The sequence below is a fragment of the Lontra canadensis genome, unplaced genomic scaffold (genome assembly GCF_010015895.1).
Source record: "Lontra canadensis isolate GAN:19392208 unplaced genomic scaffold, GSC_riverotter_1.0 scaffold53, whole genome shotgun sequence".
NCBI lineage: Eukaryota > Metazoa > Chordata > Mammalia > Carnivora > Mustelidae > Lontra > Lontra canadensis.
Genome location: NW_022631047.1, coordinates 10,654,943 through 10,681,745, shown reverse-complemented (window position 1 = coordinate 10,681,745; position 26,803 = coordinate 10,654,943). Strand labels below are relative to the sequence as shown.

The 26,803-nt window shown below is 49.7% G+C and overlaps 1 protein-coding gene across 1 annotated transcript in view; it reads left to right on the top strand.

The window, feature by feature from the left end:
- Positions 1–2,422: 2,422 nt before the first annotated feature.
- NTF3 (neurotrophin 3) overlaps positions 2,423–26,803 on the top strand; it is a 67,125-nt gene continuing 42,744 nt past the window's right edge. The window contains exon 1 of the mRNA XM_032874810.1: positions 2,423–2,674. Coding sequence (XP_032730701.1) covers positions 2,423–2,674 — 252 coding nt within the window. The remainder of the gene's footprint in view (positions 2,675–26,803) is intronic.

Here is a 26,803-nt window from a genome sequence, read left to right as displayed (position 1 = left end):
CCTCAGCCCCTCCCTCTGCACCCCCCCCCCCAACCAAAGGCACCACACATATTTGGCAAGATTAAGGTGTCACCTCTCATATTACAAGGCGTGTTGATTGCACGCAAAGACAGACCCACCAGCACAGAACAACCCCCCCCGCCCCCCCCCAGTCAGAAAACAATACAAACTCTTCCAGCGATTGCCTAGGTCCTGGCAAACTGTGGCCGCCAGTCCGTGCAAGGCATCTGCAGAACAAATCGGGTCTTAAACTCACTGCTGCCTTTTCTTCTTTTTTTTCCCTTCTGATTTTTCAAATTTAAGTTTGCCCCCTCCCTTCCCCTCCTCCCTCCAGACTGCCAGTGACCGAGGAGCTGCAGGCGGATCAGCCCGCACATGTTTTTAACCCCTTCCTCACTGCAGCAGGAGCCAACCAACTCTTCCCTGCAACCCCTGGGTTACCGGTGAACCTGGAGCTCCAGAAAAGAGCCCCTAGACCTTGGCCAGTGGAGCTCAAACTGGGCCTGAATCCCTCGTTTGACAGAGGAGGTGGGGGTGAAGTGCGGAAAGTGGGGGAGGGCAGGGAGGCGGGTCGGAGCAGAGGGAGAAAACCAGAACCCAGCAGATCACGCCCAATCCAAACCTTCATGGTACTGTGTGCCCAGTGGAGGAAACAACTCCGCAGCTTAATCTGGTCCGGAGGAAGACCTCGACATTTTGGCACGAGGCCGGCACTGAAGGAGGACCCCACTCTTCCCAGGGACTGCGGGAGCGCCGCCCCTGGGCCTCCGTGGGCCATTCCGGCCGTTTTCGATGTGGCAGCCTCCATCTGCCAGGATAATGATGAGGCAGGTACAATCTATCTAGTACGCAGCCCCCAGGCTCCATATCCCTTCCTACCTCCTCCCGGACCCCGCCGCCTCTCTCTGCATCCACCTTGGACTGATCTGGTAGGACATTGCAATGTTTCTCCGTGTTTGACCAAATTCTCAAACAAGTCCAAAGAATTTGGATTTTGTTTTTTTGAACCTGGACCCCGGCTGAAACATCGAGTGGGTTGCTTCTTAGACACCTGGAATGGCAGGGCAGGGACGAGACCGGATACATACTTGCTCCCCTCCCCCAATCGCGCGTGTGAGTCAAAAGGTCCTGGCGAGATACGGGGCGAAGGGTGGCAAAGGCTACAGGGAGGAAGTGGTGGGGGGCCCGGAGATGGGAGTCCGCCACGCCCGGGTAACTGCCCCGGAGGGGGGTCAGGAGCTCAAAACTCTGCTCAGAGGCTCTAGATTTCTCCTTGACTCCTAAGCGACACCCCCACCCCACCCCCGCCACTTCTCTCGATGGCAAATGGAAGAAAGAAATATGACTTAACTCGGTAAATTTAGAGAGAACGATCTCAGAACAAGTGGGGTCTAATGGGCAGCTAAAATTATCGAGAAATAAGAGATTTTGCCCCCTCCCTCCCATCCTTTCCTCGAATAATCTATGGGTGGGGGAGTGAGCGTCACTACTTTGGGAGCGCTACTAAGAGGTTTGTTTGTGGCTTGCCTTTTCTGCTTCCCCGCGCTGTCCCCGCGTGCAGACTGGTGGGTGCTGGATGGGTGCTCAGCTGCAGGGCCCCATCCTAGTTTGGAAGGAAGGGGCTTAGAAGTCGGTGTCTGGGTCAAATGGGAGTCTTCGATCCTTCCCCCTCCCTCTTCCACGTTCGCGTTCACACTCGCGCAAACACACAGGGCCACCCCTTCCTTGGTCCCCCTGACCCTCGCCCCCTACCTCTCTGACTCGTTGTCTTTGACGGCCTGCACAGCGTCTTGGGTGCTGGTCCCTGGGAGCAGCATTTTCGCTGGGGAACGATTGTCCTTGGGCGTGTTCGTGTTGTGGGGTGGGGGAAGGAGTGACGGGTGGGCTTGATAGGAGGTGGGGAGAGATCTAGAGCTGGAAGGGTCTAAGGTTTGGAGGAGGAGTTTGCACATTAGACCCAAGCCGCCAGGGGGAAGGGGCAAGAAAGGCCCTTCTGCCTAGAGAGGAAAATCTTAAATAAAAAGAAAAGAAAAAGAAAATTAAAAAGAATTTTTTTCAAGAAAAAGAACAAATAAGGCAGGCTGAAGACATGAACATGTAAAATGTAGTGAAAAAATGAATATTTCGTTTTCTATTTTCCCCCTGGGTCTCTAAAAAGGGGATACTGAAGTATACCATTAATTTAGAAGTTTTTGTTGTTGTGTTGTTGTTGTTGTTGTTGTTGTTGTTGTTGTTTTAAGACAGGCTAGGAGAAATGACCCCGTTGCCCCATTGGGCCCCGAGCCCCAAGCCGCAGGGGCTTAGGGGTGCGAGCGGGCGAAACGCGCGGCGGGCGCGGGGGCGGGCGGCGCGGCACGGAAGGGGTTAAGGCGCTGAGCGCGGAGCCATCTGGCCGGGTTGGCTGGTTATAACCGCGCAGATTATGTTCACGGGACTCAGAGTTGAAGGCTCCTCTCCCTACCGAGCAGCTCCGCGCGCGGCCCCGCGAGAGAGCCCGGCGCAACTACTTTCTTCCCTTTCCTTTCTTTCTTTCTTCTTGTCTTTTTTTCCCCTGCTGGGTAGTGGCGGCGGCGGGGTGGGGGAGACTTTGAATGACCGAGCTCGCGTCCACCTTTCTCTTCATGTCGACGTCCCTGGAAACAGTCACACGGATGCCATGGTTACTTCTGCCACGGTAAGGGGAGGCGGGCACGTTGGGTGGGCAGGTTCGAGGGTGGGGGCGTTAAGTGGGGAGATTTTCCTGTGGACAAGCGAGGGGAGACCCCAACTGCACCCCGCCCCCACTCCCATCGTGTCTCACTCACTCACTTTCCCGGGCTTGTGCCTTCCCCGAAGTTTGCGCTGGGATCTGCCCAGGCCGAGGCGCGACCGCAGCCACCCCCTCCCCACCACAAACATATACACACGGACACTCCTCCCCACCTCTTCTCCAGTCCCTCGGCTACCCAAAAAACCTCCCAGAATCTGGGAAAGTGATCAGGTTTAAGGGACCTGGATTGGAAATGGGGGCGGAGGCGAGGGGAAATAGGGACGACGGAAGGGCAGCAAAGAGATTCAGCAGAACCACCCCCCAACCCCCAACAAACACACCCGTCTGCTCCTGCAAGAGAGGGCTCCCCGCGCATCCTGTAACAAAAGGGGGTGGCAGACGGATCCCGCGCGGGAAAAACGCGAGTGTGCCGCGGCTGTTCCCCAGCACGCGCTCGGTGCCGGGCTCCCCAGAGCTCGGGGTTCCCCGCACGCCTCCCCCTCCCCAGGCCCGGGAGTAGGCTGGGGGAGGGGACTCGGAGCTCACGACCGACCCGGACGCAGGCTTCCCAATTTGGGGAGTTGCAACTCCTCGCCTTGCGCGGCATACCTGTCCTGGAGTACCCTACCTCTCCCGAAAGCTTTTCTTGGCAAAGGCCACGCACCCCGGGTTCGTGGTGGCCAGCGCCCACCCTGTGGCTACCCCACCCTGGGTCTCTGCGTAGATGTTGGAGCTCCGCGCGCAGCCCACGCATCTGGGACCCGGCCGGGGAGCGGCAGGCACGCTGGCCAGGACGTCCCTGGGGAATTCCTCTCGATTTCTCCAGGCCAGCTCTAGGAATTTGAGGCGGAGGTGTGGGAAGGCTGGGAGACCAGGGACTGGCAGAGCTAAGTTGGAGTCAGAAGGACCCCGGGTGGGCCAAATTACCCCATTGCCCCAAAGCGCTGCTCACACTCTAAATGAAATCTGGGACGCTTGGGAGTTGAAGGTTCGGGAAAGGAGGGGTTAGGGTGGGGGAGGGGACTCTGCTTGTTGCTTTTGGGCACAAGTGGGTACCCGGCGAGGAGGCGCTGCTGTTTTTTTGGGGGTGGGGGGTGCTGGCTGCTTCGTTCCTCCGCTGCGCTTCAAATGCATGGAGTTGAGAACCTCGCGCTGAACCGGGTGAGGGCTGCCAACCGGTAAGGAGCACCCCCCCCCCCCACCCCGCGTGTCTGGAGGTACTCCAGGTGGGGGAAAACATCGAACTAGACCGCCTGCTTTCGACCTCTGGCGGCGGATGGCAGGTTCAGAGTCAGTGGAGGCGCAGCCTGGACCCAGCCTGAGCGCTGGGCTCAGAGCTGGAGAGCTGGGACACCGAGCTGGGGGGAATTGTTTATGTGTGAGAAGAGCTGAGGGCGGGAGCTGGGAGGGGTGGCCCAAACGGAGGTGGGTGTCACTCCTGGAACCTCTTGTTTGTAATTCACCTATTAGAGAATATTATGGACGACCTGCTTTTTCATAAAGAGATGCCCTCTCCCACCCTCCAGAACAGAGAGCAAGAGAAATATGTAAGCCCGCTGCCCTAAACATCAGGAGGGGAGAAAGTTGTAAGAGAGGGAACTTTGCAATCCCTTCTGTTTTCCCTACACTCAGAAATTCTCCAGCATATTAGCTTACCCCCTCCAGCCCCCAATTCCTTCCTGATATACTGCACAGAGAAAGTTGAGAGGTAGAATTCAGGGGACAAAATCCAACCAGCTCTGCCTTGGGCTCAGACACTTAGACCTGGGTATGGTGTTGGGAGCTGGGGGGAGACTAAGAGAAAAGCAGGCTCTGTGAACAGTGTGGGAGGAAAACCCGGAGTCTGCCGGCCTGCAGCAAGGAGTGTGTGAGATATTGCCTTGGTAAGGACTGGCTTGTAGCTGGAAGTGGAGGACAGGGTTCTGTGTGAATGAGGTCTGCTTTCCTATGGAGGGAGATCCAGGTCCGCTGGCTACTCTGTGTGCTCAGGGAAGGAGGTTTCTGGAAAGTCTAGGCAGCAGGGCAGCGGGTGGTCAGAGAGCTGGAGCTCTACCCCGTTCCGTGTGCCGTGGAGGTGTATGTTTCTGGGGAGTCTGTTGCATGGGCATATGTGTGACTGGCAGGAGATGAGAGCATGTGGGAACATAGGTGTAGCTAATGAGAAATCTGTGCCTGTGAAGGGTGTCAGAGCAGGAGGAGAGGTACAGTGTGTCGAAGACAGATGGCTTGTGCATGTCTGCACAGACACATGGAGTGGGTGTGGCATGGGAGGTTTGCTGTGTGGAGGAGCGAAAGGTGGACGTGTCTGGAAAGTTGGCCTCCTGAAGATTACCAAAGGGATGTGTGGGGGGGTTGGGGGAAGACTCTCTGTGGGGAAAAGCGTGTGAACTTTAAGAGTGTGCATGGGGAAATTCGGTTAGGATGGTCCTGGGGTAGCCAGGGGATAAGAAAATGGGCTCAGGCACTCATTATGGAGAAAAAAGGCATTTGCAGAGAAGGAGACTGGGTTGGTTTTTGCCTTCTGCCCCTCTGTACCTCCTCAGAGAGGAAGGAATTGGAGAAGGCTTAGAATGAGGGGTGTACATTTAAGGGGAAAAGTCCTGTATGTTGGCACTAGGTGAGGAACAGGGAGAATGTCTACTTAAGACTGGAGTGAGGAGAGGAATACATTTTGCACGCCTGGGGACAGAGACACGCGTTATATTATGCTGGATGATGGGTGGCTTATTTAATAAAGGAATTCATTGTCACCAGTTAATATTGATTATTAATTAAAATTTATGGAATGCCTACGGGATGCCGAGTCCATTGCTGGGTACTGGGGCATGGCACAGTGCCCTGGAAAAATTCCTTCTTGGACTCAGCTGACTTGCTGCAGTTTTGCCAAGAGGAGCGAAGAGAGCTGGATGCTAGTCGAGGTTTCTTCAAGAACTGTAATTCAGTTTCTAGAGATGTTTGTGGACCTTGGGGGCCAAAGGGAAGCTGACTTGAAATGTAACTGTGGTTAAGTAAAAATGGGGCATAACGATAGGGATGATGTATGGTTTTATGCTCTGGGGAGGCGACTGAGGGATGTGACTGTTTCTTGTAGGAGGTATGGGCCGATGATTCAGAGCAGGTGCCACAATTCAGGTCAGAAGACAGGTCCTGATACAGCGGAGGATTGAGTTCCTGGGAATGTGCAGGTCTCACTAGCAAGAATGAGACCTGATACGTGGAGCTGGCGATGGAGAAGCTGGGATCAGGGAGGATGCGGGTTGGGAGTGTTTGCTCACTTCGATGTTTTCTGGGCTGTGAGCATACGGCTAACCCGGTGTGCGTGTATGTGCGTGGGCCTGGGCCCACGCACGCGCGCAGTGTGAGGCTGAGGTTAAGTGACTGAGAGAAAGCTAGAGCCTGAGGGTAGGAGGCATATATGTCCCGGCCCTCGCCAGGGGTAGGGCACATGTTTTTGCAGGAATTCTTTGTGCCTGAGGAAAGATGAGAATTGTCTTGGATGCTCAGATGTGTATTTTAAGTGTAAAACGTATACATAGAACAAGAGCTGTAGGCTTCCGGGAGCATTTGGGAAGTAAAGGAAAGGTGAAGTCTGGTGGCGTTTGTACCTTAGGACAGCTAGTGAGGCAACTTCCTCATACCACAAGGAGGGTGGGCTTCTGGCTACACATACCAGCTTACCTGGACCAGGTCAAAGGGAACCTCATTTACTAGGTTCTAATCACACGAGGGCATATAACGGGGGAGACTTTAGTTGACTCCTAACAGTTTTAAATTTGTGACATCGGAGCTGTCACTTTGAGGTCCTAGCTTAATTTTAGGTAAAACTCATCCGTGTAAGAGAGAATTGATAAAGGCTTGAACCATCGGTCTGAAGATCCTGTGGCACATATTTCCAAAGGTGCTGGGAATACCTTGATTCTAGTTCAGCTGTGCCTCTTTGGAGGCAGGGTGGCTTTGGGACAGTGTCCTAATCTCAGTAACGACTCAATAAGGAGAAAAGTTCCCTCTTTTTTTCCCCCTAAGTTTTGAGTGCTTAGGAATACAAAGCTTTACTCAGAGAGGAAGTCTCATTGAACATAGGCATTAGCATGCCCGTGAACCATAATAAAAATGGGATCTGCACCCCTTCCCAAGTTGACAGAATAGTCTTAACACCCACTGCATGTCTACTGCTCCCTCACTGTGCAAAGAGAACTTTCTATAACTACCTCAGTTTACTCACCCAATAAACCAAGGCAACCTAGCCTAGATTGCAGCTGATGGGAATCTGTATCCATAAAAGGTCCTTGAATGCTTCCAAAGAAAGGTGGTCCCCAAATCCATGTTCTTGATGATCAGAGACATTTGCCTGTTCCTTAACGTGAGCTATGTAGACCACGACACTAAAACAAACATGACTTTTAGGAAATGGCCGCAGTCCTTGGCATATTTGAATAAAAGAGGAGGAAAGTCCAGCCATCCCGGGTTGCTGTGAAAGTCTGTTTTTCTCTAGACCGTGGGTCCTTGGAGGCAAGAGCCTGCCTGGTAAGAGGCTCTGGGTCTGCGGAGTGCCATGCACCCGACACAGCGCGCGGTTACGGCGCCTTCCCCCAGAGACAGAAACGGTGGCCCAGAGAGGCAAGGGAATCCAGTGAAGCCTCCAAGCCCTCCCAGCAGTCAGCACGCGCTGTCAACTCCTGGCTCAGAGTCAGGCTCCCATCCTTGAGTTCAGTGGCCATAAATAGTCAGGAGCTAAGCTATTTCCATGAGGCACTAAACCAATTCTGTTGCTTTTCTTGGCGAGATTGGGCCAATTAAGTTGATTGGAAGAGGTCACTGCTGATGGGTCTCACATTCCCCAGGCGGGACAGGCCAGCAGAGTTTAATTACATAACATTTCTCATCCCTGCAGTTCCACTCCCAGATGGATCAGATGTTCAGGCCTCTCCGCTTCCCCTCTATTCAAGAGCAGCGGCTTCTGCTCCAGGCTCCTCCAGACCTTTTCCTGAGCAGTTACAGGGCTCTGGCCCCAACTGGAGGGAATGTAAATCCGCGAGTTGGCTGAAGGAGAGAGGGGAGTCAGGCCGGCACAGAAGATCTTTAAAACCCACCACCCCGCCTGGAGACCTCACCAGCTGCTGTTTTACTCTTTAATGAGGCAGGCGGTTTCTGGCGGTGGAGATGGTGAACTAATGACCGTTGCTAGGGTTTTAGGTTTAGTTTTATTTAAAATCGGGTCCGTTGGAGAGGGACCAAATCTTCTACTGGAGACAAGCGTAAGCCCCGTGTGGTGCTGCTGATAAGGTCTGTGGATGTACTTTGTGCATGGACAGACGTGTGCAGAGGGAGAAAGGAGCACGGGATACACGTGTACATGCTGGGGGACACGTGAGCTCTAGAGTGGCCCTGGGTGGGCAGGTGCCGTTTGCAGAGCTCTGTCACGGGTGGGAGGTACATGGCTGCCTGGCTCAGATTAGATGATATGTGGAGCTGGTGACTCTTGCTTCTTGCTGAAGGGCCAGCTTGTGGGAAAAGTTGGTAGAAGCTTCTTTCAGATCATTTGTATATAAGGTTGGAGATGTGGGAACTTTTAAGAAGTATGAGGCCAGTAAAGATGGTATCTTGCTCTACCCTTGACAGATTGCTATTAAGATCAAGGCTGGGCATGGATAAACCCTACAGAGAACTCAACTTCAGAACCTATGAAAGCCTGTGTAGAGAGGCCAAGGTCATTAAAGCATTTTTTGTTGTTCATCATTTTCTGTAACTCGGCCTTTCATCCTACCTAAAAATGCTAAGGGACTAAAGAGGGCAGGCACCTCTGGATAATGAAAATGCATTGGCTGTTTCATGTCCCCATCTATGCCTTGGTCCTTCTCAAGCGGTCTTAACTGGTAACTGCCAGAGGCTGTCTGTGGCTCTCAGCCTAACTCTATACCTCTGAATATAAGTTTGATTTAGCTGGAGAAAGAACAGATTTTGAAGTGAACTTTGGTGTGGTCTGTTGTGATTGCTCACTTTTTAACAGCATTTGTAGAAAAGACCCAGATCTTTTATGGATTTGTTTAGTCAGGGATTTTTGAAAATCTTAAGGTTCCTGTTCATTTAAGGCCAGAGCTGTAGGAGTAAACAGTAGCTTACTGATCTCAAAAGATCTCAGGCCAATGAGGTGATATCAGGCAACACTGGGCAGCAGAAAGCCTGCTGACTTGGAGGTAGGGGATCACTCTTGAGACTGATCTCTGTCATTAACCAGCTGTTGTTATGTGACCCTCGGCATTCTCACTGGGCCTTGATTTACCCATCTGTAAAAGAGAGCTTGATTTAGAGAACCTCCAAGTCCCATTGCAATTCCACCATCCTGGGATTCTGCCATGGCCCCATCCTCCTATAGTCTGAGCCTTGCTTAGACTGCATCTTGGCACACCCTTAATGAACTCCCGCTTCTTATCTTTGGGAAATGGTTTCGTCAGAGGCAGAAAGTCATGCAAAGAATTTGCCATAGTGTTTTGTTTTGGCCAAGAATGCTCGTGAAGTTGGCTTACCCTTCCCAGTGCACACAGAGTTGAGTGGAGTTGGGTTTGGCATGCGGGTAAGCCTGATGCTTATCAACCGGCTTCTACATTGAGTGCCTTTTAGTGTCAGTGTTTCTGGCTAAGACAAGTACCCACCTTTAAGATGACTGATAATGATGATGGTGGTGATAATGATGATGATGGTGATAGTTAATATCTGAATACTTACTGGGTACCAGGCATTATTACAAATATCGCATGGCATTATCTCAATGACCAGGATAATCTCGTTTCCAGATGGGAAGACGGAGGTTACCTGACATTGAGAGATATGGTTACAGTTATACAACTAGCTGTTGAGGCCTTCTATCCTGAAGCCTGTGGCCATCCCAAGTCCATCATCCGCCAGTCAGATTGTGTTTTCTTCATGTGCAAGACAAATGTTGAGGCTTTTTAGCCACCTGCTGGCAAGCATGTGTCCGATCTGTCTTAGCTCCCATCAGCCCTCCCCCTTCACTTCCCGTTCTGTTGACAAGGGAATCTGCCCTTCCAGAATGGGGGTATTGATTTAAGCCACAGTTGCCTCCTTGTAAACTCTATGAGATTGGAGCTGGACATCTGGTTTTGATCCACACGCCCACAAGAGGTGGTAGGTCCCAGCATTCTCGAGTCCTGTGATGAGGGTTGCATGGAGTTGAAGTAAAAGAGAATCTGCATGGAGAACATGTGGGTCCTTCAGAATTTGGAAAACGGCCTTCCTAATACGCTCGGGAACTCCTTCCATTTACACCGGGGTCAAAGTGGATGTAGATTTCTTGCTGAAAGTTTGGGGTAGGGGTTGCTGCTAGATCCCCAGGCTCTGTTTGATGCACAGCAGTTGGAGACCCCCCAGCCCTGGCACTTGCCTGCCTCATGTCTATCTCTGAGCAGTACCAGAAGTAGGGAAAACACAGGGGTGCTTGGGGGTGCATGTTGCCATCTCTGAAGCCATAACTGGAGGCTCTTATTCTTCCTTCTCCCTCCACTGATTTTCCCATCACCACTCTCACTACCTCTTCAAGGCAATTAATGAGAATGACTTTGTTTGGTTGCTGGAAGCTATAGCCGGGTCCTGGTGATGTACTGCCCCCCTCCTTCTGTTTCTAGGTTCCAGACCCTAGAATTAAAAATTATTCTCCCCCCCCACCCCAGGTTCTAAATTATCCCTTAGGGAATATGTATCACGTTCGTAGTCTGGGATTCTTTCCATACCGTGTCTGTTGCTCCTGGTGGCTCATAGGGCCTGTCCCTTGCTTCCACTGGATTCTGGAGGAAAGTGCAGCTCTGGGAATCACCTGGATGCCAGCAAGCATGTCCCACAGTTAGGAAGAAGCCCAGCTCTCCTGACACCTAACTTCTACCTGGAACAGCTTGCCCCATCTCTCCTGGCAAAAGAACTCAAACTAGCTGTGTGACCTTGAGCAAGTCACTCTCCTTCTTTGGGCCTCTGTTTCCCCTTGTGGAAAAGGAGTGAGCCGGACTCACTAGAAGGCCAAGGGCCCCCACCAGTTGCGACAGTTCACATCTTCTGTGATTCTGCTGCTCCCTAAGCCTCACTGTGGTCCATGCCTGGGATTTCCAGGTATCCCTACTGGCCTGCAGGACTTATGTGCAGAGACATGGAGGGGGTGGAGGAGGAAATTAAGTTATGTGATGCCAGATAAGTTATTGAACATACGGATGAGTGTATGTTTATAGTGTTGAAGAAGCAAGCTTGCCAGATTTGTGGCAGATCTTGGATTGGAAGTTGGGAGCGTAGGGAGAGGTTTATATGGAATAAAACTGTCTGTGGGTAGCAGAATTCAGTAAGCTAAATCCGAAGGATCCTAAGCTCTGAGGAAGAAGACCAGACTCCGCCCTAAACTCCAGCAGAGATGAACTGTGCAATTTTGGGGGGGTCCCTGAACACCACACCAGGTTTCACTTTGCTCAGGTTTTAAGTGAGATCACTGAGGACTACTACCTTTGGTGATCCCTAAAGTCTTTCCTTCCTCACCCTTTATTGTGGGAATCTGGGATTAGCAGAAGAACCTGGATGGCTGATCCATGGGAGGATGTGCCTTAAATGTAAAGAGAAATGTCCCTTGATTATAAGATGTCATGAATGGCAGAAATATAAATCTGTTCTTGAATTTGAGATGGCCCTGGAGGATATGTTCTGTCTTTAGAATGCCCTCCCCTCCTTCTTCACCAAGGATATGAAAATTATCCTTCACATCTTTGCTTCACCATTACCTTCTCTGGAAAGTCTCCCTGCATTCCCCAAAGAGCCCGCCTCTCCCTCCCCAGCCTCCCTGTGTTATAGCACTTAACAGCCCAAGTTTTATTTGCATTCCTACCTTTCACGAGAATGCAAGCTCTGCAAAGAAAGGATCTGGACTTTTCATCTTCGTGTACCCCAACACCTTGAGCAGTGTCTGCTACAGAAATGTGTCGGTGAATGAGTGCATGACAGGTCATCTGGGAGGCCAGACTGTGCAATGCTGAGAGCCGGGCTCAGAGAATGACGTGCCTGGCCAAGGGTCCAGAGCTGTGTTCTCTATGTCTCCTTTGGGCCTGTCCCAAGGCTGAGGTCATGGTGCTCACTGCCTCTTCACTGGGAAAGGTTTTTCCTGCTCCCCTCCGAGACTCCCCACTCCATGTCTTCCTCTGCCAAGCTTATCTGCAAATTTGGGCTCTTGGTCACAGGTGAGTTTGGTATCACTGCATACAAATGAAGGCAGTCCTTCTCTAGACACTTGGAAAATATATGTGCAAAGGTTATTTGAGAAACATCATGTTGGTTGCTGTTTAGTATTTGGCCCTATGCTAGCTGTTGGAGAAGATGCAGGCGAATGCCTTGCCCCTGACCTTGAGGATACAGGAGCTGGTGAGCTGGTGAGGGAGACGGGTACCCTATCATTGCCCTCCAGTGAGGAGCAGTGAGGAGCAGTGTGAGAACAGAACAGCACATGCCGGGCTCCTGCCCGGAGTGTTGTTTTTTAGTGTGAATGATGATTGGGAATCCTCTTGGTCAGGAGCGGTCATCCCTTCTGCAGGGCAGTGGCTGTCTTCATACCCAAGTTCCTGATGTTTCGCAGAGCTCGGGCCGTGGATGCTCAGAGCCCGTTGGGATGCACATGCCCGTGATTCTTCATGGGGAGAGTTTGTGGCAGGTGCGTGTGGTCCAGGTATTGGGGCTTGGTAGATGTGTAAGTGCATGTGCTCGCAGATGTGCTTTTCAGAAGTCTCCTGGCTCCCGGCTTCGGGTCCACACAGACAGGGATGGTGCATCTATTGGAGAAGCTCACTGCTTCTCCTGGCAGCCTCCATGCGTAGCTCCTGGCACTGTGACCACTTCTGACACAGGGACAGACTGCCATCTACTGTCCACTTCTGTCTGCTGAGTCCCTCCTGCTCAGTGAGAACCTCAGCATTTTTTTTTTTCATATCCTGTTTTCAACTGGTCCAGATACCACTAGACAGCAGATCCTTACTAATGCTTTCTTTGGATTTTATAAGGGTCCTTTTAAAAAAAAAAAAAAACCTAACACATCTGTTGGATGTTTCTCTTAACCACTAAACAAAAGTGTTACTTTAAGAGAGCCTCTGGCCTCACCTGACACTTCTCAGCCACCATGCTGGGCACCCTGGGGACCGCCAAGGTCTGAAAGGCAGGGACCCTGCTTTCAAGAACCTTGCAGTCTGTTTGGAAGTCTGGGACAGATTGCAGACAAATAGACCGGTGGGGGTGGTTGAGGGGGGCAGGATATGTTTGGTAAGCGGCACATAAGTGGCAGGGACCTCAGGGGCTTTGAGAGTCTGGAGGAAGGAGGAGTCCTTGTAGGCTGGGCTGATCAGAAAGAAATGTGGAGCAGCATGACCCACCGGGTCTGCTGTAACCACTCCAGGGGTCAGCGAGAGCATCCTGAGGGAGCCCTCTGGTGTCCTGGCACAGGACTGAAAGTTCTGGGACCTACAGGGCCACCATGTGCCCTGGGGCTATTGGGCTTGCTGTCTGAGGGCCATCCCATCCCTGATCCTGCCCCCCATGCCACTCTTGCATGCAGTGGGAGGTGGCTCCTGGGTCCAGCCTGTCGGGAAGCAGCAGCGCCAGAGTCCCACTTGGATCCTGTTCGAGGAGGGGCACCTCGAGATGTGGCCCTGCCTGTCCTGGTGGGCCCCCACATAGTGCGAGAAACCAAACTTCCCAGGGGAGTCGTGGGGGCAGCGCGAACACAAAGGCCAGGGGGTCAGTGGCTTCTTGAGTCATCTGCCCTGTTTCTCCCCTCCCTCCCTCCCTCTCCTGGACCTTCCTTCTGAAGATCCATCCATTCCCAGTGCCTGAGTCAAAGATAGCGCCCCCCACCCGAAAACCTGCATTGGTCCCCTAGCTTTGGTCACAGGTCCAGTGTGGGAGTCCGTCACGCTAGAATCCAGGCTTCGCTTTAACGAAGTTGTCATTGTTGTTGTTTCTAACTCTGTGAGCATTTTCCATGGTTGTGGATTAAAATGGGAAAAAGTTGTTTTCATCACTTCACCCTCATACTCTTCTCTCTCTGTCTTAGCATTTAAATGGTCACCAAGGAAACGTTCAATTCGTTTCATGTTCTTGTGTCTCAGAGTGTGTGTGTGTGTGTGTGTGTGTGTGTGTGTGTGTAATAAGAGAGAAAGATATTTTAGATTGTGGTCTATTAGCAAGTCTAGGAAATCAAGTTGAATGTGGTTGGGTTACTGGCAAAGAGACCTCAGCTTGTCACTCTAATCCTCTGACGTTCCCTTTTTACTTTTTGGCTCTTGTATGAATCGGGAATATGTCTTCCCAGTGCCCCCTTCGGTGTTTACATCTCCTTTTGGGGGCTGCTGTATAAAGTTACCGTCTGTCTGCTGCAAGTCTCCTGAGTCATTTGGGGGACCACTCGACAGAGGCACCGTCCAGGATAGAGCCATTCGAGAAGGTCCGATTATTTACTAAAATGGGAAAAAAATATGAGGGGGTTGGAAAAGGATTCCGGTTGTTTTTCATTTGTTTTCCTGGGGCACGGGGATGTCGGAGACTCTTGTCCAAAGAGAAACAGTGAGCAGGGGCTACAGTAGAGATAGAAAAGAAATTTCCTCTGAGAGCAGTTCCAAGCCAGACAACTCCAGGAGATAGCGGGGAGGCTTCCTGACAGAGTGTGACGTGATTTGTAAGCATCCGTGAACGCAGGAGGGGATGAGGGGGAAGAGAGTTCCAGGTGAGGAAGCAGGTGGGAAGAGGCCACAAGGTGAGAACAGCAGTTAGAACTGAAAGAAGCCTGAGTAGGTGGTGCACAGGGCAGCCTGGGATGATGGGTACAGAGAGGTGTGGAGGAGGCAGGAGCCGACAGGGGGCTCCCTTTTCCCCCCAAGGGTGATGGGGCACTACTGAAGACTTGGGGTCAGCCCTGGAGAGGCCACAGTTAGGCTTTGGCTCCAAAGAGGAGGATCATTCTGGCTCTTAATTTATAGCTACAGTGAAAGAATGACTGTTGGTTGGATTGATGGAAGAGTGAATGAGTGAGGGAACACATGAAGGAAAGGCAGAGCAGGAGCATCAGGCCTGATGTGGGCTCTGGCTACTCTGACTTGTGCTGGCTGGGGGAGATAATGCCAGCCCTGGAAAGGGTTGCAGGGGAGGTTGGGGGGACATACACAGACAGAGTGGCTTTGACTGCAGGGGAACAAAAACTAGAATTAGGAACTCATAACTCAGAATTTAGGATGGTTGGCCGGTTTTCTTTCTCTACGCATTTCCATCTGATTTTTATTTCATTGACAAGAAAGAAAGTGGCCTTTGGAGTGGCACCCCTGAAAATATGGAACTGTGACCCCAGAGGGGGTTGCTTGTACAGACCTTTTCCCAGGCACAGAGTGGAATGTGAACAGATGCTAAGATTTCTAGGTCCCGGATTCCTGAAGATCAGATCCACCTGTAGATGATTCTTATGGGTATGTGTGTGCATGTGTGTTTCAGCGTCTCCTGAAAATACCCCAATCCACAGAACCTCTTTGCCAGTATTGAATCTGTACAGAGTTCCTTGCAAGGTCATACTGTTTTTAGGATATTAGAAGAGAGTCTGTGTGACAGTGACCCAGACGGACACTTGGCATGCTGCCCAGTGACTTGGGATGTGGAAATGTCAGAACTCCACTTGGTGAAGCCAAAGGGAACCTCAGGTATCATCGTCTCAAAGGGCTTTGAGACAGCCCATCCCATGCTCTTGTGGTTCTGATCTCATTTTGCACTTATCTTTCCGCTTTGGCTCAGTGGTGGCTCTGGATGATACTCCGGCCAACCGAAGTTGAAAATCTTGGGTTGGGACAGAGGCATCTGCACTTTTGAATGCTCACCAGGTGCTTCCAACAGATGGCCAAGTCTGAGAACCACTGGCTGACAGTATCATCCCACACTGCTCTGTCTGTGCCCATCCTCACGCTTGGTGTCCTTCCAAGACATCCTCGCCTAGTTAAGGATGGTTAGCGAGTTTGGGCTGAGCTCTCCTACACCCTACCTATCTTGCATTTGCCTTAGAAACTGGATACCAGGAGGGCAGATCACGGGTCATCAGCAGATAGTGAAGCCCCCACGACCCCCATCTACGGGAGGGGGTTTTGAGGATGAATGGCGCAGAGCAGGAGAAAGAAGCAGAGACCGGCACTCCCAGGACATGGATGCTGTGCAGGCACTTTTGTCAATGTCATCTCATTAGTTTCCCAGTAGCCCTCAGAGGCAGGTACTATACCGGGTTTCCATAGTGCATTTCGGATGCAAAATGGTTTGTGGTCTCTGAATGATCAGATTTCTTGCACTGGTGCTTCCTGGGAATGTGCATACCCGCCAGAGACCTTCCTTCAGGCTTAGTTGGGGATCAGGGCTGCTGATCTCTGCACTGATGGCTTGGGGGAAAGGAAGCCCCTCGCTCCCCTCTCACTTTGTGCCATCCAGCCCTGGTGCCTATCTTGGGATGGGGCTTCCAGGAGGCACAGCCTGAGACCATGCCCTCACCAGCGGCTCTCTGTGAGAGAGAGAGAACAACACCAGTTGTTCTGTCCCTTGACATTTTCGTGTTGGGAAGCCAGGGCTCACAGGAGAGCCAGGGAGCAGAGGGCCAGAGAAGGAAGCTAAAAACCAAGGTTTGAAAACACGAATGAGGCCTGCAAAAGTTATGCTTCTAACCACATAGTCCTGAATTGTAAAGTGGACCATCTGGAATCATCACAGTCTCTGGGTTTCTCGTTTACAAAAAGATATTACCGGGTAGGCCGTCAGGCAGGCTGGGGCTGGGTGTCTAACACCCATGGTTAAGTGCGGGCTTCCGTAAGCGTTTTGGACCTGGGGTTCTCCAGATGGCGGAGAGTGGCCTAAGGATGTTTTAGGAGCCATGATGCAGTGGAGTGAGCCATGCTGACCAGATGTGAAGACTGGGAAGGTGGTTCATAGGAGGAGGGCAGACATTGGTGTGACCGCAATCTGCAGCACCAGGCAGTGAGGTGGGGACAGGCCTCATCCTGCACGAGGGACTGCCAAAGGATTGCACTGCCACAGCCAGAGACAAGCCCTGCAAAGAACAGTGTAGGCAGGAAGCCCAGGGCTGTCTCTCTCTGTGTGTATCAAGTGGATGGAACTGAAGTCATTCTTGGCAGTGTGTAGTTGTCACCATTCCCCCCGCCCCCAACCTAGCAATCCCCTTCAACAGTGGCCTTTTTTTTTTTTTTTTTTTTAAAGTTAAAGGACAGGAATGTTTCAAAGGCGAGAGATGAGCTGAAGCATTTATTTCTGGACACGAGGCAATTTACTTTGTTTTCTGATATCCAGTCTAGACTGTGTAAATAAGGGATCATGAACTGAGTAGAAAGTTGACACTAGTGTTGAGGCATATGAAGTACATTTGGCAGTAAGAGCAGATAAGAGTAGTGAAGTCGTCTCTCCCCCACCCCCAACCCCCTGTAGGATTATGCAGGGGAGATTCAAGAGAAAATGCTTCTTGGGCTATTTCTGCCTTAGAGGGAGTGGTGAAGGGATGTAAGCCTCATTACAGTGAATTATATTGAGAACCAACATTTAAGCAAGAGGACCCAGTTCTGTTTCCACTTCTGTCAATCGCTAATGGTCACAACCTCTTGGAGCCTTAATTTCCTCTTTTGTAAACTGCAATAATGAACTCTACCTACTTAAGATAATTAATGCAGGGTTCCTGATGAGATAATGCATAGGAAAGTGTTTTGCAAGCTGTAAATGACTTTACAAATATATGTTACGGTTAAACTGGTATATTCTTATGCTAATAGCACATTGTTCTGATTGAAAGGTGGCTCTCCTCCAAGTCAGGCTGGGGGAATTCCCAGAAAAAAAGACCCTGCAGCACCTGGATGTTCCTGCAAACCTTGAGAGTCTGGGAGGTAGCCTTGGGGGGCACCGTGAGAAATGGGAAGGAATATTCCAGGTGTGGCTTGAAAGAATCAATGTATTAATTTACATCTTTCTGATGCTGCCACCTGGGGTATAAGCTCAGGGTCCTGCCATTCCTGAGGGATGGCTGGTGGGACAGAATGTTAAGAATGGACACAAGGGGCACCTGGGTGGTTCAATGAGTTAAAGCCTCTGCCTTTGGCTCTGGCCATGATCTCAGGGTCCTGGGATGGAGCCCCGCGTCAGGCTCTCTGCTCATCAGGGAGCCTGCTTCCCCCTCTCTCTCTGCCTGCCTCTCTGCCTACTTCTGATCTCTCTCTCTCTGTCAAATAAATAAATAAAATCTTTAAAAAAAAAAAAAAAGAATGGACACAAACAGGGCAGTCAAAATGTCATCTAGGAAATTTGAGTTCATTTCAGTGCAGGTTGCCTACCCCTTCCATGAGGCCAGTCACCCCATTTGTGTCCGGCTGCTCAATCTGTGTGATTGATACTCCCTCCTCAAGGACACGTGTGTATCTGCCCAACAGAACTTCCTTTCCAGAACCATCATGGATCTGGCTGCAGAACTCATGGTTGACACGACTTTCTGGTGTATCTTCTTATCATTGTGAAAATCCCCTTGAAACATGCTATTCTCATTTTGTGGATGAAGCACCTTACTTTTTCGAGATTATAAAATATTCACAGTCCCCTTCTGATTGCTTGTTTTGTCCATAATTCATTTTCTTGATTGATTGTATATACATAAAATAGAAAAATGATATTCCAAAGAATGCTGCTTCTCACTCAATTTCCTGATTCCTCTTTTAATGCCTTCCTTGGGTTTGAGTTTTTCTGGTACCAGTTTGCTGTTTTCTTTTCCTGGTGCTGGCTTTTGGGGCTCAGTCCCAGGACCCCAGAGATCATGACCTGAGCCAAAGGCAGTGGCTTGACAGACTGAGCCACCCAGCTGCCCCTATGTGTGTGAATTTGATACAGGAGGAGGAGGTCTTCAGGGGGGACACCATCGGCCATCTTGAAAGGGATTCCCCTCAAAGGTCTCAGAATGCTTCTGCCAGCAGGAACATCGAAGCCCATCACTGCAGTGGAAGTGATGGGGGTTAACAGCTAAGACATCTTAGCAGGGTGCTCGCCAACAGCGGGGTGCTGGAGGGGTTACACAGGCAGAATTGTTCTCTCAGCTGTGTATGTCCTTGAAAGTAGACCATCAGCCCAGTTTTAAATCCCAGCTTCACTTCTTAGCTGTGCAGTCTTGACAGTATTGATAAGATTGAGTTGGTTTTCTTAAGTATAAAGGATATCATCACATGTTGGAAGGGCTAAATGAGACATAGAATGTGGCTCTCTGAGTCTGGAACACAGTCAAGGTTCAATAAATGTTAATTATTACTATCATGATTTTATCTCGAATGCTGCTAAATAACCCAAAGGAAAAAAATAACTAGACACAGTGCCATCTTAGGGACCCAAGAGCAGACACTGCCAGTGGGTTTCCTAAGACGTTAACCAAGAATCCTGGAGGCCATTCTCTGCAGGATCATGTGGGCTCCACTCTCCATGCATCCGTACCCCGCACCATTCAAGACCCAGCAACGGACTGTCCCAGGGCCCCCATCGCAGATTCCTTAGAGAGAGATCCTGACTGGCCCAGCTCGAGTCAGAGGTTTGTGTGAGTTCATGAGCCGCGGACCGGGGAGCAGGGTCATATCATGTAGTCCATAAATAACGTCAGAAGCCCAGCTTTTCAACAAAGATGCGGCTGTTCTCAGAGCACAGGCCTGTGGACTGAGCATTTACCCCCCAAATTATCCGTTAAAATGGTCAATAAATCATGTCAGAACTGAAAACAGCAATAAGGCGCGTGAGGCTTCTCAGGTGATGATGGATGGGGACAGGTGGAAGAGACCAGTCTCTTCGGGACGGCACACCACGCCTGTGGCTGAACTGTAGTTAGGACCGTCCACACCAGGGAGGAGAGAAGCAGTTAGCAAAATGCAGACAAATACGACAAATGAGCAGATCACGCAGAGTATCCTGTTAGGAAAAGGACCGCTCTACATTTCCCTGCAAGACATCTGTCAAGCCTCAGGCCACATGCTCAAGACCATCCCTGGTCTTTATCTTTGGGTAACCATTCAATCAGGGCCTTTACCTGAGTCAACAAGCATGAAATGCATTCTGCTTGTAGTCTAGGAAGGCTTGGCGAGGTTCAGTTAGGCGGGTCCTTCCTTCTCCCTCACCCATGCTGTGTAGCCCTGGGAGCCCCCGGGGCTTGCCTTCCCGATGCTCAGCTTCCCTTCCCAACCACAGAGCTGAGCGTTTCCCTCTGAAGATCCCCTTGGCTCTTCTCAAAAGCGCAGTGCCTCACTGTATACAGGGAGTTCCCAATTGTGTGAGCCTTTTAATTCCCTGTATTTTCCAAGTTGAATACGAGATTGAACAATGAAGGCCTTAAAAATATCTCAAATGGCAGATTCAAATCCTTAAATGCTCAGCAAATAAGATACCCAATTTCTGATCCCCAAGGAGAGTTTTTAATGGGATAATTGTGTTCAGGATTGATTTGCACTTGGGGTCATGGCACCAAGTATCCCATGGTGCTAGGTGCTTTCCCTGCACAATCCCGGTCCCCACAGCAGCTAGACAGGATGCCTAGACATAATTCCCCCCATTTTACAGATGGGGAAAACTGAGACTCAGAAGTAAAGAGGCCTGCCCCGTGGGGCCTGGAGCGGAAGCAAGGTCTGCCTCCCAGCCTCGCAGGCTACCCAGTGACCCGTGCACCTCCTCGTTCAGGATGACAGTGGTTGTCTGTCTGGCTTCCTCCCACTCATCCATCCTCTCAATAAAGCCACATACCTTTCTGTAAGAGGTACACAATTTCACTGGATTCCATGTGAAATTCCTTTATGGTGGCCTCTTATCTAATTGTTAGATTAACTTTTGAGTGGGCTTCCAAAGTCTCAGCCCTTGTCTTTCCTCTCACTCTTCTCTCCATTTCCTACATTAGGTGGGATTTTTTTGGTGATGAGCAACTTTGTTGGTTATGGAAGAAAAGAGTAGACCTATCCCATACTACCCAACACTTGTGTGTTGGAATAAATAAGGTGCAGTAGAAGACTCTCTCCGTGATTGCACCAAATACGGTCCAGACTCCTGGAAAGTGACTTGCTTGTTCCTCCGTGACACACTCTGTCTGCCTCTTCGGGGTTTCTCCCAAAGCTTAGGGTTTCTTTCCACCTTGTTTGCCTTGCTGACTGTGAGGTGTGCTCATGCAGGAATTGTTCCCTGAGACCCCGGACAGATCTCTGCTTTATCATTTACTGCGTTTACTACCCTGGGTCGCCCCACAAATATGATGCTCATGTGTCGGTCTTCCCCGTGCGTCCTTAGGATCTTTGCAGGTAAGAGCCCTGTGCTAATCATTTTATATTCACCAGGACCTAATTCCAGTGTTCAAGAAACGTTGGTTTCATTGAACTGGACCCCAAGCAAACAAACCTAAAGTAGCACAATGGGTAAACAGAAATTGGCAAGACTCTTTTCAGCCCCGCGAGATCTATCTTTGTTGAGCACATCTTTGTGGGAAGGTTTGTGGCCATTTTTAAAAGCCTTCTGTTCTCGTCATGAGAAATTTCAACTACATAACTTTAAAAAGAGCTATAAAATCGTGGCTTTCGATTTCTGATCTCTAGGAATGTCTTTAAGCATTAATATTGACATTAGAAAGAGCTCTGCTGGCAAGTAGTTCCTACACCAGTATCCCAAAAGATTTTTCTATCCAGACACATTTAGTAAGTGCCTTCTGTATGCTGGGCACTGTTTCTGATGGAGTAGATAGAGCAGTGAATGGGAAAAATTAACCCTCTGCCCTCATGGAATTTACATTCCAGGGGAGACAGCCCATAAATGCAGAAACAAACAAGCCTATAAGTAGATCCAAAAATGACATTTTCTTATGGGGATCAAGGCCACGGTAGACAATAAAACAAGGAGATGTGAGGCAGGGGGAGAGGGAATTTTCGATTGGTATGTTCAAGACACAGCAGGAAGGCTGGGACAGAGAGCAGCAAGAGAGGCTGGCCAGATCATGTAGAGCCTCATGGGCCATTTACAGAGTTTATTTGTATGATGAGTTGAAGCATGTAATGAGAATCCAGGACCTCCCAGTGCCCCTGGCAAATATGTTGGGAAGCCAGAGTTTTTTCCCCTCTCAGGTGTAATGGAAACCCACTGGAGGGTTTGGAGCAGGAAATAACGTCATCTGGTTAACCATTCTAGAAGTTTCCTCTGCCTACCTTGTTGGGGGGCAAGCTGCAGAGGCAGTGAGACCATTAGATGCCAACATGGTGGGTGAGAGAGGTGGTGGCCTGGGCTTCGGTAGTCATGAGTGAGGTCAAAGGAGCCAGAAGATTGGGGATCTGTTTTGGAAGGAGGGATGGAAGGATTTGCTGATGGTCAAGTCGTGGAGGGTGAGGGAAAGCAAGCTCTGATGGAAAAAAGGGGCTGTCAGAGCCCCAGCACCGTGGTTCTTGTTGACTTCTGGAGGCCTACAGAAAAAGCTTGCTTTCCATGCCTGAGACTGTGTTTGCCCCTAGCAGGAGCCCAAGAGAAAGAAAAGCAGTCAGAATGTTCAGTATGCATCATTTCTCTCCTCTGAAAAATGAACTCTGCTCAGTGACCTAATGGGTATAAATTCTGGTTCTTAAAAAAAACACTCATTCGGCAGTGAGCTACTGAGTGCCTGATATGGTAAGGTATTGTGTCCTGCGTTGTGGGGAATACAAAAATATGTGGTTCCTCACCTCTAGGAACGTTGAGCACATCTCTGGAAATGAGACATCCCCAACTAAACAAAACCAGAGAGAAAGGATTAAGTTAATGGGCGTGTGTTACGTGGAGGGCAGTTAGAGCTCCAAGGATATTGAGTAGATGATTGAGGAGACCCCTGGCTCAGGCAAAAGAGTTCTAAGGGGTAGATCTGGATAGCACAGTCAGAGACACAGCGGTGGGGAAAAGCACACAGTGTTTGGGGCTTGAGGGATGTGCCAGGAAGAGAGAGCTCATGCACAGCCATAAGAGAAGCTATGTCTCAAGGTACCTTCCTCCACTAACTGGGCGCTATAGTTTGGGGGAAAGGGCAGATTGCATCCCCTCATGGCCCCTCTCTTCCCTTTTTCTGGTTTTGGTTTGCATTATTTCCCCCTTGGAGCGTTCTTTGAACTTTCTAGAAACTCCTCTTGGGGTCTTCTCATCTGTTCCTAGTTTAACACAATGCTCCATCTCACGGGTTCCTGCTCTGGAGCTTGTAGTGTTTTGAGATTCGACTTTCCCGAATGCTCCATTGTTTCAGCCCTGTGTTGTCCTCCCAGTCCCAGGAAAGGAAGGACGTAAGCGTAGCAGCAGACTTCACAGAAAATCCTAACACTTTTGAGTCCTGAGTTAGAGCCAGAGCTCTGCCAAACCTCCCTTTACAGAGAGAAGAGGAAAAGCACTAACAAGCTATCCTCTTTGATGTCAAGTGCAGACAAATCATTTGGCTCCTCAGAGGTCCACCAAAAATAAGCTACTGGTCTGTGAAACCCTGGGATAATCCATCTGATTTAAGCTCTGCATTTAATTACTTAAAACATTCTTGCACACACATATGCTGGCGTTTTGTACATACAAACACACTCCTCTCTCTCTTTGTGCCCTTTGCGAACTTCTCATGACTTCTCGCCTCTCCAGGAGGCTAGAATCCAAGGCTTATAAAATGGACTTCTGGAAAGCTTTTCCTTCTGACTAGCCAGGACACCATTTCTTTCCTTCTTCCTTCAGAGAATTCTTGGCCATTGGCCCAGTAGTTGGGCCATGGGTCAGAAGCACCCCTGTATTCTGGGGGCTCTTTCCTAAAGTCCGTGTGGAAATCTGCACAGGGATCTATGATCTGGGACTGCCAGGCTTTGGGAGAACTCCATGTGAATCTTTGACCGATCTCCTGACTCCCACACAGCCCTGGGCACGTGGAGACTTAGACAAGCTACAGGCCTCCTTTCCTCTTGACCTCTGCCATCCTTAGAGAGACATGGGGGGGAAATGATGGCAGAGCTGCGGGGATGCAGGTGAGGCTCACTGGATCAGGTGCCTTTTGTTAAATCCTGAAGTGGGAGAAACCAAGGGGTAGATACTGTCCTTGTTCAATGATAACAGAAATGATCAGGGATTCCTCCGACTTCTTCTGGGGTTGGAAAAACCCCAAGGGAAAAAATTTTTGCTCTTTGTCGTAGTCGGTAGGAAGCTGAAAACCCTACTTGAGTTGGCGGGTTGATGTTTCCTCATTGCTGGGGATGAAGCCCCATTGGCTCTTCAATTTGTGAATGGTTGCGACCATTTCTTACAATTCCCTGTGTCCTCACTCGGACAAGAGTGGATCTGACTCCTTTAATCTCAAAATAATGGTAATTGGTAATATCTATTGAAGTGGAAATCGTGCTCAGTGTCTTACGTGTGACCTCACAAATCTTCCCAAGTACTCGATGAAATAGCTATTTTATTAGCCCCATTCCATTTTGCAGACAAGGCAGCTAGGGCTTGGGCAGATTTTTCTCCATCGCTCCTAAGATCATCTGAGAAACTACATATTTTACTTGTTTTTTCTAACGTATTATCTTTTTGTCGCTATTTTTTTTAAAGATTTTATTTATTTATTTGAGAGAGAAAGAAAGAGAACAAGCACGAGCAGTGAGGGGAGAGGGAGAAGCAGACTCCCCACTGAGCAGGGAGCCCGACATGGGGCTCGATCTCAGGACCCTGGGATCATGACCTGAGCCGAAGGCAGACACTTTACCAACTGAGCCACCCAGGCACTACTCTTTTTCTCCCTTCCATATAAGTGAATTCCATGGGGGCAGTGCATTTTTGCATCCTGGCTTCATTGTCTATCCCCAGGACCTGGAGTAGAACATGGCACAGAGTAGTTAACTCAGTAAATATTTGTAGAACGACCCCATAACTCGTCTGAGGTTAAATGGCTAAGGAGTGGTGGCACCAAGCTTGGAATCACTCTTCTGATTCCAGAGTCTGTGCTGCTAACCACTACTTCAGGCTGCCTTCCTGTTTATTTACAGTTTCCCGTCTTCTGTTCTGCCCACCTCTCTAGCGCTTTACTCCTTCTTGCCCTAGCTGCATAAATGGCACAGCTGTCATTTACTAGATGCAGTAAGCTACAGTCCCCGGCCACAGGGTACCCTCAGCCCACTTGACCTCATGAGCAGGATCCTTCCTCGAGTTCCTGTTAAATCAGCAGGTGTCATTAATATACATATTAATATACATACATATATATGTGTGTGTGTATATATATCTATTAATATATCTATATTAATATATCTATAATATGTCTATAATATATCTATAATATATCTATATTCTTTCATCTAACTGGAAACACAAAACAGTGCTCTCCTTAATTCAAAGTTGTGGTTCTTCCTAAATTAAGATCAGAGCGAAAGAAATACCATCATGTTGATGGAGGCCACTCGAATGCCCTCTCCTTGCATCCAGTTGGTGGAAAGTAGATGAGACAGAAGCCAAAAATGACAGCCAAAGCTTTGGGACCCTCCCAAAGTAGTTACAACATACGACATTGTTTTCTGATGATGAAATAAGTACCTGTTCTAATGCATGATTTCACGAGAGACCATTAGGAAGATGTTAGGATAAATGAAGAGGAAGACAGTTACCAGTACGTATCCCCTGCAGTTCTATGTGTGTATGCATGTGTGCACCTTTATGTGTCCTTGTGTGTGTGTGTTTCCTTTTCTTAGTAAGGGAGTTCATTGTACTTGATAAACAGATTTAAGTGGCATTTCCCACCTCTACGTATCATATGTGTCTTCCCATATCTTCAAGTGTTCTTGTGTAAGACGAATTTCACTGTGTATCCCTCCATCATGCACCATGTTTGAACCATTTCACTGCTGCTATGTATTTTCATTTTGACCATGTTTTTATATTACAGCTAACCATCCTTTTATATAGACATTTATACATATATCTGGTTACTTTCTTAAAATAGATTTCTAGAAATTACCTTTCTGGGCTTAAAGATATTAACATTTTTTTTAAGGTGGTCATTTTTAAAAGGTATATCAGCTCCAAGTGGGGAGTCTGAGATGATGGTTATCACAGGGCAGCAGAAGGGTCACGAGAAAGCCTGTCCCCTCCCCTTCTTGCCATTAGCTTGCTCCTTCTGGTGTATGTGCATTCTTGATCTAATTTTTGGATGGTTCTCCTCTTGTCTTCTCTCCCCACCCTACCCACCACCTTTCTGCTAAGTGCACCTCTCCTGCCGCGCAGTGGGGAAGAACTGGGATGCGGGAGCCAGGCTGGCCCCATCTCTCACTAGCTGGGTGACCTTGAGCAGGTTACTTTCTGCCAGTCATGCCCATTTTCCTCTTCTGTAAAGCGAGGCTAATGATTGAACTACGCCATCAGACGGGGTGAGGACCAGACGATCGAATCCACGCAAAATGCTTCAAACAGTGCCTGGCCCACAGGAAGCCCTTAATAAGTGGCAGTTTATTAAATAAATCTCAAGATGGATAAATCAGTAACAGACTGTCACTCCTCATGTCTGTGTCCATACTGCTTTGACTTGTAGAGTCTGTTGCAAGTGCGTGAGCACCACTGTGTGCCTGTGACTTGCCAGCGACTTTCTCGGGTCCCTAACACCAGTTCCCGCCTCCCTCTCAGGTTTTTCTCTTTCCTTCTCTCTCCCCTCCCCTTAGACACTCCTTATTTTACAGAGCATGGGCTTCTCGCCGCTTCCCGATCTCCCACATGTGCATGCTACTCCTTCCTCTTGGACTCTCTCTCCTTATCATTTTGTTTGTTCCACTGAGGAGGAATCAGAGCCTGGCCGGCAGCTTTCCCAGCTGGCTCTGCCCGTGTGCTGCACCGTAGGACCACTCTCGCTATCACTCAGAAACCTCTTAGATCCGTGTCGAACTGGCTTTGTTCTCCCAGCAGATGTGTGGGTAGTTGGGTGATTTTCTCATCCCGTTCGCCTAGCCTCATGCCCCTTCCGGTGCCCCAGCTGGTTTGGGGTCTCTGCCCCAGCTGCCC